The 18916-nt window shown below is 38.3% G+C and overlaps 1 protein-coding gene across 1 annotated transcript; it reads right to left on the bottom strand.

The window, feature by feature from the left end:
- Positions 1 to 7233: 7233 nt before the first annotated feature.
- Positions 7234 to 18893, bottom strand: LOC117290869 (phospholipase D3-like). The gene is made up of 8 exons (XM_033772428.1): positions 18700 to 18893; positions 16865 to 17073; positions 15858 to 16041; positions 14516 to 14773; positions 11949 to 12149; positions 11380 to 11519; positions 9857 to 10019; positions 7234 to 9715 (listed from the first exon to the last, which is right to left on the bottom strand). The coding sequence occupies exons 2-8, from the start codon at positions 17062 to 17064 to the stop codon at positions 9428 to 9430; spliced, it is 1434 nt and encodes a 477-aa protein (XP_033628319.1). The 5' UTR covers positions 17065 to 17073; positions 18700 to 18893; the 3' UTR covers positions 7234 to 9427.
- Between the last annotated feature and the right edge of the window lie 23 nt (positions 18894 to 18916).

Raw genomic sequence — 18916 nt, 5'->3', positions numbered from 1 at the left:
CACAGTGGCTACAGTTTATTAGGTTTTAATTGTGATTTTCCACTTTGCCTTTTTGGCTCGCAAAATCTCAAAGACAATTTTGATTCATTCATACCAAGCTAAAAGGTTCTATTATCAGTGGATCACACAAAAAAGAAATCTTCGATAGAATACACTCAGTCGGTGTTTTTTCTTTCTTTTTTGTCTGTCTTCTAATAATAACCCCTGGATAGTGGATAAGTATTAAAGAAGAGAAGTAAATCAAAAGCAGAATGCAATTTCTTTGGACTGTTCAAGGCCTTCGTTGAAAGAAAACAAAATATTTCAGGTTTCGCGGGGACACAAATAATAGACCATATTCTGTAAGTTCAAGCCAGTTTGCATAGTAAGTAAGACTTCAACCTTTCCATTTCATTGTATCTTGGTCCCCATGCAATAAGCCCCAACTTCTAAGAAACAGTGCAAGAAATGAAAGTAAACGGCACACTCAAATTTCTGTTAAAGTTTTGGGAAATAACAACAATTCCATCGTAAAGTTTCAGACATTAGGCGAAACAGTTTCAATATATAATTTTTGTTTAGTTTTTGAGTGATTTATACAACAATATTTAGTGTTGGGATGAAGTATATGCAAAAACTCTTTTTTTAATTTTTTTTTTTAGGAATAACTATTTTAAACCGTTCTTTTGAATTTAATGACGTATTAACTGTCACTTCGTGAACATATGTTTTTGTTTGTTTATAAGCCTCTACACAAAAATATTCAAGAATGTTTTAAGTTTCCATACAGTGCCACCTCCATCCAAATAGGCCTCCATTGCATGTGATTAAATTAATTAATAAGGTTTGGACTAGTATTGGAAAGTTTGTATTCACTCTTTATTTCACACGGGAGGGTTTGCTTTGTGCGCGATTAAAACAAGCATGGAGAGTATGTGCATCGTTGATATGCTCGGTATCATGAGACAAATAGAGTGACACTAAGTTCACTTCGACTTTCGCTGCACTTGGTTCATCTGATATGGGCAAAAAATATGGGAAAGTTATAAGGGCTATTAACCTTAACTGTATGTGTGGAGGTTCCACCTACGCCTTATTGTATTTTGAAAACTAACTAACTGTAAGACAAAATAATTGCCGTTTTAAGTGTTCATAGTTTTACCTCACCAATAATCTTGAACCGGTGACATAATTGTGAGTTTTATTCTTATATAATATTCTGCGAGTCAATGAAACAAGAGAAGTCCTCCGCATTTGTTTATATTTTGTTGAGAAGAGAACCATAACGGTTAACTTACCATAAAATTGATGGCCAGCTCTTTTCTTTAGCCAATAATTTCCCCCTACCTAGTGAGGGCGATATATCGTTGGTCCGTACAGGTAAAAACAACTCGCTATACGGGTTGCTGAGTGTTGAGGCTTGCGTTCCTTAAAGGAACACGTTGCCTTGGATCGGACGAGTTGGTCTATTAAAAGCGTTTGAAACCGTTTGTTATAAAATGCATATGGTGAGAAAGATGTTTTAAAAGTAGAATATAATGATCCACACAAGTATCACTCAAAATTGCATGGTTTTCCTTTTGTGTCGCGAACTATCACGGTCGGCCATTTATGGGAGTCAAAATTTTGACTCCCATAAATTGCCGACCGCGTTAGTTGACGAGGTAAAAAGAAAACCACGCAATTTCGAGGCATATTTGTGTAGATTAATATATTCTACTTTTATAATATCTTTCTAACCATGTGCATTTTATAACAAACGGTTACAGAACGCTTTTCAAAGACCAACTCGTCCGATCAAAGACAACGTGTTCCTTTAAGTGTTAGAACATGATAATTAAACCCGAATTTCACGTTACTTGACATTCAATGAATTTGGTCATGATTAACTATGCTTCAAGTGCAGATTGGCACATGGAATATTCCAGTATTAGATTACTTTACACTCACATTTGGGTGTTAAAAATTGACGCAATGGGTGTTTTCACATATCAAAATTTACACCATAGGGTGTTAGAATAACGCTAAATTCTACACACATAAACATACATTGTGTTATTTTACGACCCTAAGATTCGGTATCTTCGGTATTTATTAAAGTGACAACAACCATGGTGTAAATTTTAACACTGTAGATTTTGCAGTGCAGTTCCGGGCAAACTGTCGCCAGTAGCATCAATCCTCTTATATCACCATTGAGGGCGTGTGTGAATTGTTGGCTTCAGCAGTGGCTAATGGCCGGAGCGCCGAGCAGTCAGCAATGGCTGGCAGTCAGGAAACACGGCACAGATAGATTAGTGTAGGAATAATGTCTCTCCCCCTCCCCCCTCCCTCTTTCTCTCCCTCTCTTCTTTCCTGACAAAAATGGAGCTACAACACTGTACCGTTTGCTAACTTTTAAATTGTTTATTTTCTTTATTATGTCTTTAATCTGATAGTGTTTCAATTTAAAGAGCAAGACGCATATGCAATAAATACGTGCATTGTAAGTCAGTACTTTCCCCGAGTACTGGGGGGTGGGGGGGGGGGAGGGAATTCACAGGCAAATCACTCGCAATAACAACATGAGCAATTTATAAATAGTTAAAGCTTTCTCTTTGTCGTTTTGCTTAAATAGTATAGTCTGCTATCGGCTTTTTGATAATATCGCACTGCCTCTAAAGACAGTGGACACTATTGGCAATTGTCAAAGACCAGTCTTCTCACGTGTATCTCAACATATGCATAATACAACAAACCTGTGAAAATTTGAGCTCGATTGGTCGTCGGAGATGCGAGATAACTATGAAAGAAAAAAACACCATTGTCACACCAAGTTGTGTGCGTTTAGATGGTTGATTTCGAGACCTCAAATTCTAAACTTGAGGTCTCGAAATCAAATTCATGGAAAATTACTTCTTTCTCGAAAGCTACGTCACTTCAGAGGGAGCCGTTTCTCACAATGTTTGATACCATCAACCTCTCCCCATTACTCGTTACCAAATGAGGTTTTATGCTGATAATTATTTTGAGTAATTACCAATAGTGTCCACTGCCTTTAACCGAGGTTGCAAAGATTTGAAAATATAAAAGCAAAATGCGGCATTTTCTGTTCGCTTTAAAACTGACCATTAAGTGTTTGACTTATACAGAAATGCCTATTATTAAAATACCATTCAACAGTAGAATTTGTTTGTATATTTTTGTTAAGCTTTCATTATGTTTTAGTTATTAGTGTACACATTTTGATAACTGTTACTGTGGGAAAATACGGATATGCCTACCATCTATCAATATATGAAAGTTTCAACAAACGCAACAAAATTGTAAAAAAAAAAAAATAGCAGAAGGAATTTTTTTAAACAATGCATATAGGCCTACGCAACACATGCGATTTTAGTTAAGAAGTCCACTAAGGGAGGATTTACGTCACCACGCGTCATCAACCGTCTCTCGAAAGGACCTCGATTATAGGCATATAGGCCTACATGTCTCGGCTTCATTTAGAAACCTGTAAATCGGGCCAGGGCTGAAAATTGCAGCTAAGTTACAGCAATTATACAAGTAATAACGTCATTTGGTTGTGTGCTTTCCAAATTTACTGCACTTAATTCAGCAAATGAATTTGCAGCATTCCCATGTGTACATCTTGCCACCCCGTGCGTCACTTGCGTCTTTTTGAGATTGGACTTTCCCCATCTCCCAGCCTTGTTTCGTTCCTCTAAATAACCGTTGACTTCCCAACTAGAGTTGGGACATTCCTAATAGAATAAGTGGAATCCGTTCAGTGTTAAGCTTCAATCGATCAGTACAACCCTATAATTGATTGAGTTGTATTCCGTTCATGGAGTGTGAGTAACCCAATACACGCTAGCCATTGGGACTAATAACCAAAGAAATGTCAAGTTAACTTGAACTGTATGCTCGTTGTCAAGCCCTGCTTCATGCGTGTGTTTAAGGTGAGGGTAGGATTGGGTCGAAGTAGAGTTAGTTCAGTTCACTCGGCGTCAATTTTGTAGCCGTCTCCGGCTCGATCGCGCATTGCACTTTGTACCAGGGACTCAGAATATCTGACCTGATTTCAGTTTTTATATCACACATTGGTGATACAGTCGATTTCACAAAGAGTTAGGACTCGTCTTATCTCACGAGTTACTCGTCCTAACTTAGGATTAATCTTAAGGTCTGCATGCTACAGTGCAGGGTTGGGACTCGTCCTAAGTCCTAAGATTAGTCTTAAGTTAGGAAGAGTTTTGTGAAACCGACGGCTGACATTCTAAGCATAAGTTGATCATTTTTTTTTCAAAAAGGAAACAGTCAATGTTTAATAATAAAATTTTAAGGTACAGGTCTACCCTACCATTGGACATAACCAACATGTACACAAATTATCAAATTGAGTGACTCCGAATGATAGTGAAAATATCGAATATTTTAGATTTGGTCAGAGCTTACTACAGGCCTACCATAAGTTTCGCTTGCGACCACTGATTCGGTGGGCCTTGGATGCTTACTTGGACAGTATTGTAGATGGAGATATAGTAGGATTCGACTGGTATGAAGTTTTACTTCAGCGAGCTTTTAGATTGAAAGTAATTTTCATCGCGATAACTACAGTCCTTAAGAGCCCCTAAAGTAACATTGTAAACAATTTTTGTTTAATGTCCCTTTAGGGGCTCTGTAAGTCCTGAACTGTACAGTATTCAATGATTATGCTTTTAATGTTCCTCAAAAGTTGATACTAACTCCTTTAAGGCACTGACCTTTGGTAATTGTCAAAGACCAGTCTTCTAAGTTGGTGTATCTGCAACATATGCTCAAAAATAACAATTCAATTGGTCGTCAAAGTTGCGAGATAATAATAGAAGAAAAAACACCATTGTCACACGAAGTTGTGTGCTTTCAGATGCTTGATTCCGGGACCTTAAAATCTAATTCTGAGGTCTCCAAATCATCGAAAACCACTTTACTTCAGAGGGAGCCGTTTCTCACAATGATATACTATCAACCGCTCTCCATTGCTCGTTAATAAATAAGGTTTTATGCTACTAATTATTTTGAGTAATTGCCAATAGTGTCCACTGCCTTTAAAGGGCCTTGTTCTTGTTTTGTTACACATCTTTAATTTAAAAGTTTTTATTGAAGTCCGGCAGAGAAGCATTACAACCCTAAGAAGTAAAAACTTCAACTATGAAAAGACCATGGAAGTTTAAAAAAAATAACTAATAGCTAGTTACTCGAAACTTGTTGACATTTCGGTCGACACATTTTAGCATAAATTTACACAAAATCTGTTCGTGTTTTTCAATTGGCCTATCGTTTAACACAAAACAAAACAAAACAAAACAAAACTGTGAGACGAAATACAGTTACATTTCACATCAACTAAAACGATTATTTCTCTCTCTTTAAAATATTAAAAAAACTCATTGTTTGATTCTATTACTTTAATATTTGATTTACAGATAGTGGTTCTGCGTGTTTTCCTAACAATTTCAACTTAATTTTCTTTAATACCATCATTTCTGTTTGATGAATGATTCCTCATTCAAGTCACTTACCTTGGGGACTCCTTAATCTATTCAGCACTTTTTGGCAAGAAGATTCAGCTCAAAATTGGGTTACACGATTGAATCCGTAGATTTTTTTGTTGCTGAAATTGCATTAGGACGAATTACGGTCCCCTTGCAGAGAGAAATCTGTAATTGAATTGAATACCGTGGGACAATTGGTTACATTCGGTCATACTTTGGTCTAAATGCAATACACAATGAATTGTTTGCTGGGAGTCCCTAATGTACGAGCCATTCGAACAAGGTTGGCGGTCTTGTTTTCTTTAGGTAAATGTCATTATATCGCTCAATGACAGACGTTATTGTACAAAATGCCATGTCTGGAAGTAGAATTAGTTGCTCCAAACGGAAACAACAAAATCAGGAAGAGGAAGACAAAAAATCCCTTCTTTTCTGCGATGAAAAGAAACAAAAATAACTACTCTGTAATGTCCTTCAAAAACGTACTCTGATTTGGGCACGTTTGGTATTTAAATGAAGCAAGATTCTTTTTGTTGATTTGTTAATCTATTCTCAACCGGAGGAAACAAGCCGGGCAAATAAATATGATGAATCGTGAATATAATAATCAACCGAAACTTAATTTCACTAATTGTTTATTCATGACATCGTTCTCCCTTGAAACCACTATTCCTTTATGAGGGATACCATTCTCTAAATTCAAAACAAGAATCAACTTGATTGCCATTATTGATGGAAAAGCCGAATTAATGTATTTTCATTACAAAAGTTTGAAACTCTTAATTGCTGCCGATATTAAATCTTAGGTATTGTCATAGACGTTGTTTATAAACAGTTTTATAATTGAACTAAAGAATTACCATATCCACGAGGGAAATGGTTGGCAATAGTTTACAAAACCATCCTGCAGTGAGTGCCGCTGTCAGCATATAATGCCGACATTTGTTTGAATATATCCATTGTCTTAACCACGTGGAACACACTAGCAAGCTCAAATATACCATGATATCTCAAGCTGGACCATGCCATAAGTCCAAGAGGGGTGTCAATTAACAGGGGTGAGTGATTTGGTAAGAAGGGGGCAAGACAAAACTCTACAAAACCGGTATATTAACTTGTCAATGATGGATGAAACCAAGTTTTAAAACTTAATCAATTAAGCTAACATATTTGAACCAAGGTATGGACATGTAACAACACACACCGATAAAAAAGGAAATTGTAAAGAAGAAGAAAAAACGCAAATCCCACTTTTTATTTCCGCCTTGTAAGAACGACCTGTAATCCTTTCCAGTCTCGGTTTGGTGATGGCAGTGCGAGACACGGTCCTTTTAGGCTACGCAAGGCTATATTTGAAGCCCCGTACTGAAAATGCTCGAGTCATGAGTCAAATATCAAAACCGTGATCTCCTTTTCTCCTGCATTTTACCGTTTCTCTCAATTGCTCCCAAATATCTCAGTGTTGTTTCTTGGTAGGAACATACAGCTTACTGCATGCCTGGCTAATTGGTCTGCCTTTTTGTGGACATTATTGCATAAAAGGAAATGTGGGCGTACATTGTAAATCCTGGCACAATTTGGAGTGTTATAAAGTTAATAAAGTTAACACAATGGGCATTGTCACATACCCAAATAGAATAAAAAAATAACACCATATATATTCGGTTTAAATTAAACAAAAAAATCTGAACAATCTGATTCATTGCTGACCCGGAAAGTGGTTAAAAATCGGATTTTAACTTGGACACAGACTCCGGGTCACACTGACCGTGGGTCAAACCTCACGGAACGCGGATCCAGGTCAATTCTGACCCGGAATTGGTCAGGATGGACGAGGCAATGTTTTAGGTAAGGGTTAGTAAGGAACATCGCGGTCTTGAATGGTTATGTAATTATTTTTGATAGTAATACCATCTTTTCATATATTGGGTCGTCCGAAGGTATCAAGTCGACTTTGGTTGAACAATCTGAAGGTTCCTTGCAACTGTTATGTAGCGATTCGTAACTCATTTGTATCTGATTAACAACGCAACTTTTCTTGCAACTTCGATGACCAATCGAGCCCAATTTTTCACAGGTTTGTTATTTTATGTATAATATGTTCGGATACACAAAACGAGGATACTAGACTTGGACTAGGAGGGTCATCCTTTGTGGGCTAAACTTGACATTTGTAGCCAGTCTATACGCAAGAGGATCTACATTTTTATACATATTCACCTTAAATTTCAGAAGACTTGACCCCCTTTTACAGTAGATACTATAACATGAAGGGTATACAGGTTATAGGCAAGATATACAAACAATGGGTTTAAAAAACGTCTTTAGGATAAAATATTTCTAAAAAGTCGATAAAAAAAACTAACTCCTTTATAAGACACTAGAAGGCATCTTGTTTGGTACAGTGTAGGGTTGCACCTTTCAGACTCGAAATCTAAATGGAAAAACGGCAGTGAAGCATTATAATATAAAGCAGCAACATTTCAGCTATAAAAATAAACCCTGGAAAAATAAATAATAGAAAAGCCTCACTCCTAGGTAAAAAACAAACTAATTCCTTTACAGGCATAACCAGAGGTATCAAGTTTGGAAGACGGTCAAGAGCTGCACACTTTTTTAAAGGCTATCAGAAATCAGAAGTGAAGCACAAAACCTCAACAGTAAAAAAGAAACTCTACAAAATATCAATCAATTCTCATTTGGTCATAAACAACACCTGAGATCACTGTGCATATTCAACCATTTTGGGGAGCCTTTTGGCACTTGCGTACTTTAACCTGACCCAATGTTCGAATGCTCGCGAGACTTGTACAGTCAATAGGCATAATCCAGATATACGAATGACTTGACACAGTTCATTTTTTTTTAATATACACAGTTCTGGTTGCAGAGTCACGGCTGTTGTCAACACATTATTGGGACAGGCCTGGATTGGCCAATTGGGAAATACTTCTGGGATAGAAACTTCCTTATGGTGAATGTATCCCAGGGGTAGCCCCAGGAGTTTCTTTACCTCACGATCACCCCCGTGCACTTTCACCCTATTCCAATGGGTTCTGGATGCACGTTTCAAGAAACCCTGGGGTTTTACCGCTTGCCCGTACTCCGGAGCAGGGGTGGCTTTTCCCCATGGTATGCCCATTTGCAGGGGAAGAGCATAGTGTGAAAAGGTCAGCCGATATTCCTTGGGGTAACCCCAGGAATAGAGTCGTGTGTAAAGTGCCTTTGTAGTAATATCTTTTTAAGAATATCACCATGGAAAACCAGGTGTCTTCAGCTGAGAACTTATGTTTGCATAGGATGTACAATAATCAAATTCACACCAATGGAGATTTATAGACAGAAAAGACTCATTGCTTTTGAATTTCATCAAATACTCAGTGTACCATATCAATAAAACTATTTGTTAACTCTTAGTGTACAGTGTAGGCAGCACTGTAATTAGCACAGTGAAAATGATACATGTGGCCCGACACAATCTGTTCTATTTCTACCTCCATGGTCTGTTTACCCTTAGGCACAACACAGAACACATCTCCGCACTACCATTCCACCATTTTAGGAGCCAATTTCTTTGTGAACATGTTGACTGCCAATATGGTGGACAGGATAGGCCCTGGGAACCCTGCCCATATTATTCCAAATAGTTTACTTTGACTGCAGTTGTGGGTGTCCCACTCAAAAAGGCCAGTCCTTCTCTGGATGTCACCCCCATTCATACTGTGTTGTCTTGTTTTTCATTCATTTTGTACTTGCATGTGGGGAGCATAGCAGAAAATGGTCATATGTGACATTAGTGCAAGGAGTCGATGTGAAAGTTTGACTAGGCTATGAGAATCATCAAGCCATCATGTCAGTATAAATCTAGAAATGCACTCATTATGAACTGGCCTTTTTGGGGTCCAACATCAATTTCCATAAGTTTAAATGTTATTTCAGTAAACTGATAAATCCGATACAAAACTGGCGTATTCTGAGTTCCAGTCCCGCTCAAATACGTCAGCGAGTTGTTGCCTGAAGCCCTGGTTCCCTGCTGACTGGTTACCCGCTGACTTCGTCTCGTTAACAATGACGCCAACACCGCCTGTGTCTACAAAGTAATCTTCACTCCAGTTAGATGTACCGATGTAGGCCTGCTTGTCAGTCACCATGTACTTGTTGTGGTTCACTCTAGCATATGGGATCTTTGCCTGGGCCGGAGTCGCAGGGACTACAAAGAGTTTCTACCGGTAAATGAGATCAAATGCATTACTCAAAAATCTTTGACATTTACAAAAGGTGTCCAGTACCTTTAAACTGAATTTGCACTGCCGTTAGATTTTAATACATTTTTTTCAAACCACACAATTTAAATGCCAACTTACCACTTGTATGTCCATGATCCCAGTGGTGTTAAGAATGGCAAGTGATCGCAAGAATCCAATCATTTCCTTCTCAGAATGTTTCCAATAGCTTGCTAAAAGACGAACTGATATCTTACGATTGAAGGCTAAACTACGCAGTTTGTCATCAATAATTGGCCAATACCTTCAAAGCAAAAATAAAATAATAGTAACTGCATGTAGGCCTACTATAAATGTAAATGGGTATAGATAGTACCAACTTGACATCACACAGTGTAAAGTTGGCCATCCACGTGCTCTTAGCTAAACAAGCTCCGCCCCTAATCAAGTAACTAATAGTAAGCAGAAAGCTTGACTGTATCAGTGTTCACACCCGCCCCCCCCCAGCTCATCCTATCCAGCACCAACACCTTTCCAATATTATAATATTCCCCATTTTCAAACATTGTCAATCTTTCATCCAGTGAGGGCGCTATGCCATTTTTGTGGTTAAAAAACAGTAAAACTACAGTTGGGCCATCACTGAGGTGTGTCTATCACAATCACGCAGCCTCAATGTAACTGGGGTATAACTATTTTTCTCAATAAGGCAACACAGAAGGTCGTCAACGTATCTCTCCAATGTTGTTCAGGGCTGAATATCAAAGGCTGCTAAAGCGCACAATGATCTTTAATAAAAGTCTGCTCATCAAAAACAAGCTGGATTCAATCAAACAATGCACATGTGACAGGGCATTTTAGCTGGTAACCTTATTCTGATAAGCACAAATGTGTTTTTCATAGCTACTTTTTGTGCTTAAGACGCTCTGTATAACTTGGCCCATAAAAATATACACTGATGGTGCATGCTGCTGCTGTTGAAGGATTAACACAATGCAGCCTGAAGATGGGAAACTAGATCTAGAAATTTAAGGAAAGCTCCGAATGTGTGATTAGTAAAAAGTTACAGACACTAGACACTATTGGTAATTGTCAAAGACCAGTCTTCCCACTTTGTGTATCTCAATATATGCATAAAATAACAAACCTGTGAAAATTTGAGCTCAATTGGTCGTTGAAGTTGCGAGATAACAATGAAAGAAAAAAACATTGTCACACAAAGTTGTGTGCTTTCAGATGCTCGAGACCTAAAAATCTGATTCTGAGGTCTCAAAACCAAATTCATGGACATTTACTACTTTCTCAAAAACAACGTCACTTCAGAGGGAGTCGTTTCTCATAAAGTGTTATACTATCAACCTCTCCCCATTACTCGTTTCCAAGTAATGTTTTATGCTAATGATTATTTTGAGTAATTACCAAAAGTGTCCACTGCCTTTAACAGCAACAGGAAGGAAATTAACCCAAACGAATGGATGGTGAGGCTGAAAACAACATGAGAGGTTAGAAACTCAGGCCTGGATTTTATTTTTCAACATTTGTTATTTTGCAAAGGGCACTTCCATTGTAAAATCTCAAAGTCAATGGGAAACTTTTAAAGGGCACCAAGGCCAAGACCCCTGCCTACTTCCAGGCTTGGGAATTTGACTTGACTAAGTACTTACGTCTGTGGATGTTTATAGGCAGCGTATGGATAGTAATCCATCACGGCAATGTGGATAAAATGCTCAGCATTGTTCATGACATCCAGAATTGCATCAATGTCATTGGCTCTCCCGTCTGGACAAAATTGCGGAGGTGCACTCTGCGGACAAATAAAAATTAAAAATACAACATAGTTCAGTAATATTAAGGTTTCCGTTATATTACATATTGTGAATTAAACATTTGCCATGGCAGCCTCATCAAAGAAGAGTTGCTTCTACTGTTTGTCACCATGAGATTTTTAAGACACAAAGCACTGTGTTTTCCCCTGGTTATATTAAGTACAGATATCCTGGTTGTGTTTTTTACTGTTTGGGTACAGTAGAAAAACATTCACTGTGTTTTCCCACTGCATAAAAGTAGAAATATACACTCCATGCATTTGACTTTAAATGGCAACAATGCCCTTGCTGTTTTTTCTTCACTGAAAACACCATTCTCAGAAATACGTAAGAATGTACCAAGTAATAGGTCTGCTGTCACAAATACTTCAAAAATTTAATTTATTTCAGATGCAAGATTTACTCACAGATAAATAAACATTGAGTTCGGTGCCATTAGCACTGACTTCCATTGGTGTATCTTGATTGTATGGAGTGCTCAGGTTAGCCGGCCAACTACTTGGTATTTTGGCGCCTGGTCTGCCCAGGTCCCAGTACACGTCAAATAGTTTGGCTGTGTCTTCTGCTACACAACTGCAGTTGATGAAGGCCACGCCCAACTCCTTGACCTGAAACAAATATTAATAAATGAATGTCATGGGTCAATAGGTCACATGCAGGCCTGATATTTCCCAGAGGCAACAAAGGCGATTGCCTCCATGCCCCCTAGTCATTTTGCCTCGGTGCCCTTGAAATGCTCACTAGCAGCTCTTTAACAGTCTGTGACACTCACTTGTTTAATAGACCTTATGCACATGACGTCATTTCAGTTGGGCGCCCTCACCTAGAGGTCAAAAGGAGGTTGTTCATTGGCCAATCCTGTGCACCGCGTGTACAAATCTGTGCGTTTCGATTGTTTCGTCACCGTTTTTCCACTAAGATGGCTGCTGGATGACGTCAATGCATAAGGTCTATTGATGTGTTTTGATGATTCTGTTTGTAACTCCTCTTTTTGCTTGTCATTTAATTACGTGTAAAGCGCAGTGTTATTTTCTCTGGTTAGTGCTAGCGCAATATTGTTATTATCACTGGCCCTTGGAAAAAACGGTTTGAACATTTAATTGAGTACAAGGGCTGACCTACATGATAGAGGCTTTTAAATTCTTTTATCAGGGTATTTAATCACAATTTTGCTGATTTTTCTCAGGATTAAAACATTGGAAATCAGACTTAAGTTTAAAGAATATCATTCATGCCCGTATATCAAAATGTGTCATAACAGCATTGTGACAAATACATGTCAAGGAAACCAGGCCCTGTAGTGAGAGGCACAAACTTCCTGTTTTAAAAGGAAGTAGAATTCTCTAACCATTTGTAGGATTATGTAATCAATGATTGGATCAGGAAATGCAAGGAAGAAAGCATTTAGATATATGGATAAATGTTTTTAACCCCCCCCCCCAAAAAAAAAAACTTTCGCACAGGCTTGCTAATAAAAGATCACTTGAGAATAACTCTACTTGGGTCAAAACACTCGGCCATTAATTACATGTATGTTTTGCATTGACATGATTGATGCCAAGGTCCTTTTGGTTGTTAATCAGCTTTCAACAGCTCATTCTATTTTCTAGAAACATCACTCCTTGACAATTTCTGTTTTGATACCATTTTCATTGGATATCGTAATTTTGCTTTAAATTTACTAAAATTTCAGTAAGACAATTCAATACCTCTCATCATCATTAAGCTCTTGTTTTATAGAGACAAAATTCACATGCAGGCCCACTTCCACCTTATTTACATCACAGAATTCACCGATTGCGAGGCCTTCCCGCCGAATTGGGGTTTTTGCGCCCACATCTAAAACTGAGCATTTCTTGCTGTTTCCTAATCATCTTGTCATTGGTGCTGCTAATTATGCTATTGCATGTGTAATAAATAACATTCATACAAAAGAAGTTCCCACATCCAAAAAATCAAGACTCATTTTGAAGATTTGCAAACCAAAAAGGTCATTCAAACTTTTACTTATTGAGAAAAGTTCCTAATCTTTGACAGACTGAAGATTGGTATTCCTGTGATAACTCATGGGAACGAGCCATCATGACATTTTGTTGTTCTCCAGGGTTCTAAAGTTCAATCGTTCAATTAACCTGCATTTATCAGACCAAGAAGATAACCTAAAACCTTTCCGTATGTGTCAATAAAGACTTTCACAGTGGAAAACTACTGTCCATCATAGCTAAGAACAAGATATCAAGACCCACTTTAAAAAAAAAAAAAAAAAAAAAAAAAAATGCCTTGAACTCTTTCCCATGTACATCAGTTGCTAAAGGCAGGTTCGATCCCTCGCAGAATAACAGCTGTAAAATGCAAAATAAAGATCGCACAGACACACAGTTTCGAGGGTGCAATGTGACCTACTTTTTTGAAAAATGGTGCATGATAGGGGGTTGAAATCAGTCAACTTTTTTTGCTCCTGGTTACTTTTAAAAGAGGGTCTCAAAAGTCAAGTTTTGTGCTGCATTCAACGTCGGGTTAAAATGGTGTGAAATTTCATTTCAAATTATAGTTATTCAGAGGCAGATTTAAACTGTGTTGTCATTGGACATCAAACACAAATGGGTAGGAACACTCCAAAAGAGGAATTTTTGCAACAGTTAAAAAAAAGTTTAGCCATTTTATTGAATATATCAAAACTCCAAAATGAACTCCTAATGTACCAAAACCGACAGACCATAATATATTGGAAATGTGGCGACATTTTACGTTTTGGAATATTCACAAAAATTGCACTTGCATGCTTGAAGGGTATCAAACCAGTGGCATTTTAACGCGAGTTTAGAGACTTGTATTTTTCCCAATTTTCGTAAGGACTCTAATCTATTGAAAAATAAGTGAATCACAAACCTGTATTTGACATTGAAGCCCCTGTTTAAGGGGTTTATGCAGTAACTGTTTCCCGAAAGTAACTTCAAAACCAATCAAGATTTACCTGAGTGAGGGACCTCCAGTCCATATTAGGGCTGCCAATGAACACATGTTTACGGTCAACAATCCATAGCTTAGTGTGCAGCACACCGCCACCCATGAGCTTATCGAAGTCTAGAATATGAACATCAGCAGCCCCAGCTTTCTGTAACCCCACTGTGTCTTCATCAGGGCTGTCTTCACTGGGTTTATTCTCAGCTATTCGGATTGCAATGCCACCTTCAGTACCCGCTTTCAAAAGTGCATTGTAAATGTTCTCCCCCTGCAAATAAGTTAATATAAAAAACAGTGGATGATTAGTCACTAAAAAATAGTTGGAGTGTACAGTATCTAAGTTTTCTCCTCCTGTTTGCAAGTTAGTTGAGTTTTTTATTCGTCACATAAAATCAGCCTGCCACTATCATATTACTGCACATGAGTACTTTGTGACATATTATAGCAGAACAGTCTCATGCACCAGACTTAAGTCATCGGGTTGTGAGTTCGAATCCCGGTTGTGAGTTCAGATCCCGGTTGTGAGTTCGAATCCCGGTTGTGAGTTCGAATCCCGGTTGTGACACTTGTGCCCTGGGGCAAGATGCTATACCAAAGCTCCTCTTCACCCAGAAGTGTAAACATGGGTATGTGTCAGGGTGGAGGTTGATATTGTGATCGAAAAACCCTTTTGGAGAGCCACAGCAACTCGGGCTGCATCCTCCCCAGGGAGTTGAGAACAGAGAAAGACTACAGGAATATTAGTGGCCAAAAAACCAGGGTACCAAGAACTAGTTACGTTATTTGTATCAAATCTGTTCCAAACCAGATCTGTCACTATTACCAATAAAATATAAATATGAATAGTAAACTTGCTGGTACAACCATGAGTAAAATCTCTTTTGAAGGAGTGGTGGCTCTGAAAAGAGCCAGTTTGTTGTCTCATTGAGATGGCAACAGAGTATCGATATTGCATCATTCTATTGGACGTGGGACCAAGACCAAACCGGCTCTTTTCAGAGCCACCACTCCTTCAAAAGAGATTTTACCCATGGTTGTACCCGCAAGTTTACTATTCATATTTATATTTATAGTTACTATTCTCCACACCTTGCAAAGCTTCAAACACCATTTACTGTCACTGTTTTGGGGGGCTGGGTGGTAAATTGTGGGGGGGGGGGGGGTGGTAAGTTATTTTACATTGTCCTGATCAGAAAAGAAGAGCTTGCCATGATTTACGTTGATTTTAACTGCTGTTTTTGACTAAGTATGATTGGTCCTCTATGGCAAAAAAACCTCATAACTCAATGAGAAAATGAATACTATTGAACAAGTCTGAGAACTCTCTGATGACCCGTGATGACATCAGTTACCTCATAGTCCGACGGGTCCTTATCGTGGATGTCCGTTCCTTTAAGCGTCCAATAAAATGATGCAATATCAATGGACTCTGTTGCCATCTCAATGAGGTCAAGCCAGGTGTGGTAGATGGATGGGTGAGAAGGGGATCCTGGTGGATAGGTTAAACCCAGTGGAATGCTCTCAGCTAGAATGATGCTGTCAACGACAAAGTTAGACACAAAGTTTACAAAATGAACCAATGACACTGCTCTAGTAACTGCAAAGTTTGTGGGTTTGGACCCCAACAGAGTATGCCTAGTGATTTTGTTTGCACAGAACTCGGGGAAAGTACTGAGCATACAGTGAACACACATCAGTGTAAGGGTAAAACATAATTTAATACAAACAAATTATTCCTATGTTGACTGTGAGTCTGAAAAATACCTCTTAATTCTATTGTTTAAAGAAGTATACTTTTTACATACACAAAGTGAAAAATGAGACAAACCTGTTTTTACATGTCTTAGTGCCATTATTTTTCAAATACACAAATTAAAATGCATTTGATGCCAGGAATCACAAATGTTTTTTTCTCTTTTTGATTCTGGTCCATTTAAAGTTACACCTGCAAGGCCTGAGGTCTTCAGATTTGTATCCCAAATTTAAGCCCTGAAAATCCCTTCAAACAGCTTTTGTATAATTTTGAAGTCAGTAGCCCTTTTCACACTACCCTGTTCCCAGGGGGTTCCCTGGGGTTTCCCCTGCGGTATAACGCCCATCTTTCACACTATGATCTCTTTACCCCTGGTCTGCCCCAGCAAATAGGCATACCCAAGGAAATAGCAACCCCTGCTCCGGAGTAGTGGTAAAGCGCTAAAAACCTGTATTCTTGAAATGTCCAGCCGGAACTCAAGGGACCTAGGCAGGGACATCATGAAAAGTGTGCTGGGGAAACAGTGGGGTTAAAAAAGTTCTGTGCCTACCGGTGGTGTATTCCAAGGGATAAGAGATACAATGTGAAAAGGGCTAGAGAACACACCTGCAACTGTCATTGCATTTCTTCCAGACAACGGTTTCTTGGTGCAGAAGAGTGACACACATCAGAGTCGCTAGTAAGACGCCAAACATGAAGAGGAGGATAACCACACCAGAGACGTTACTCTTGGCTCTCTGCTGGAAATGACGACCTCCGTGGATGTTGAGGCTCATTTTCTCTTCTTCCGCCAACTCTTTCCTCATTTTTCGTTACTAATGGTGTTAATAATGAAAACATGACATTGAGATAAACATTTCATTACAAAAGGTGGTCGCCTTTTTGAGATATTTTGTCAAACATTTGGTGAAATGAAGGAAGAGTAATCCCCAGTAGGAACACACAATCTGAGAAGCGTTACCACCTAGTAACTCTTTTATACTCAAATTTTGGGGGACAATAAGTTAATATAAAAAACAATATTTGTCTTTACCGCACTGCTTCAAAGCGAAATGTTTCTCCAAAGTCTGCTATACTTAAGATCCAAAGTTGTTAAATGTACCACCTTAGTTTGTATTTAAATTAACTGATTACCAAAAGACCACAGACCCTTAGAACAAAAAATGTATACAGAAAAGTTTCTGTATCCTGCCAACACTTTTTAATTCCTAATGGAACAAAACCATATTCAATTTACTCAAATGAGATATTCCTTTTGGTAAAAAAGAGTGAAAAAGAGGTGGCGGATGTGAAAAGTTTTCCATTGACACAAAAGCACCTGTAACTTGGGCGCTGTACCAAGTCCTTTTAAAAGTTTGTCGACATCAGCAGTAACAGATTTAAGGAGAGGATAACAGAGCCCCAGTTGAATGTCTAGACATGTCTAGATGACATGTGTCTGTTTCATTTGGAAGGTCATTATGAAGTGAACATTCAGACCTTTGCACTGTAGAAACATTTAATCAAGAAAAGACTGGATTCTCACTGGAAGGAGGAAAATATAGGATACAGGGTCACAATACTCCTAGAACTATGAGGTTTGTTCGGCTATCGTCTCCCGTACGATAGCGGAACGAACCTCATAGTTCTAGGTGTAGGGTCACACAGGCTATGCCTAATTAGTTTACCAATTAAACAGAATTAGTAAGTAGTAAGTAGTTAGTAGGTTAGGTTGGCGTAGTGGTTCGGTTGAGTTTAGTTCAGTTCTTTAATAATACTAGTGGTGTCTTGCCTTGCCTTCCATTTACAGGGACCCTGATTCGAATATTACTGGGGGCAATCTGTGGATTGGGTTTTCAATCTCTACTACTGCGTGGGTTTTCCCCTGGAAAAATTCTCTAGGGTTTTCCTCCCAGCATCTAAAACTGAAATTTCTTCATTGCCATAGAACTCTCTTCTCGGGTGGCTCCTATACCAAATTCAATACATTGACAATATTTATGAAAAGGGTAAAAAGCAGATAATATAACGTGTATATTAACGAAAATTACTAACTCACTTTACGATAAGTTTACGATTTAAAATACTACATATTGTTTAATAAAATTGTTTATTTATACTCGGCAGGATCCTTTTACTTTAGTGAGGATGTAAGTCGTAACTAATAATTAATATAGGCCAGTGGTAGGCTACTTGATTGTTGGTCGAGTGTAGATCGGACATAAAACTTCAGAAAAAGTTTCAAAAAGCTATCAGAAAAGAAAAAGAGAAAAAAAACAATACCAATCTACCGTTCTATATCATTTAATGATGTTATAATGATCTAGCCCTAGCCCTGGTAGGACGTCAGTCAGGGCTAAATCTATAGCCACATTGTTTTGAGTCAATGCATTTGATTCAAATTGATTCAAAAATGGGGCTAGATTTCTACTTTAAAATGAAGATAAAAATTGTATCCTTACCTTTTCTCAACAAACCATTCAATATAATAGAGGACGCAGCACTCTGTATCAGTAAGAATAGATATCGGTAAAGGCCAGATGTTTAACTGTGTCAATATAGAATGGGGGAACAATCACTCACTCTCAGACAATCGACAATGTGATGTATGTCAAATAATTCAATGGCATCGTACATTGTTTGTATAGCGCCTACGGCGGAGCTACCCGACCTTTGACC

The sequence above is a fragment of the Asterias rubens genome, chromosome 1 (genome assembly GCF_902459465.1).
Source record: "Asterias rubens chromosome 1, eAstRub1.3, whole genome shotgun sequence".
Classification (NCBI taxonomy): domain Eukaryota; kingdom Metazoa; phylum Echinodermata; class Asteroidea; order Forcipulatida; family Asteriidae; genus Asterias; species Asterias rubens.
Note: the sequence above shows the minus strand (reverse complement) of the source record. Positions and strands in the feature narration are given on the sequence as shown.

Excerpts from the sequence above, each read along its gene's own strand:
- LOC117290869 (XM_033772428.1), bottom strand. The coding sequence starts at position 17,064 with ATGAGGAAAGAGTTGGCGGAAGAAGAGAAAATGAGCCTCAACATCCAC. Across the intron at positions 11,520-11,948 it reads AACTCAATGTTTATTTATCT|AGTGCACCTCCGCAATTTTG; the intron begins GTGAGTAAATCT and ends ATTTGTCCGCAG. Across the intron at positions 10,020-11,379 it reads GCCTATAAACATCCACAGAC|GTATTGGCCAATTATTGATG; the intron begins GTAAGTACTTAG and ends TTTGCTTTGAAG.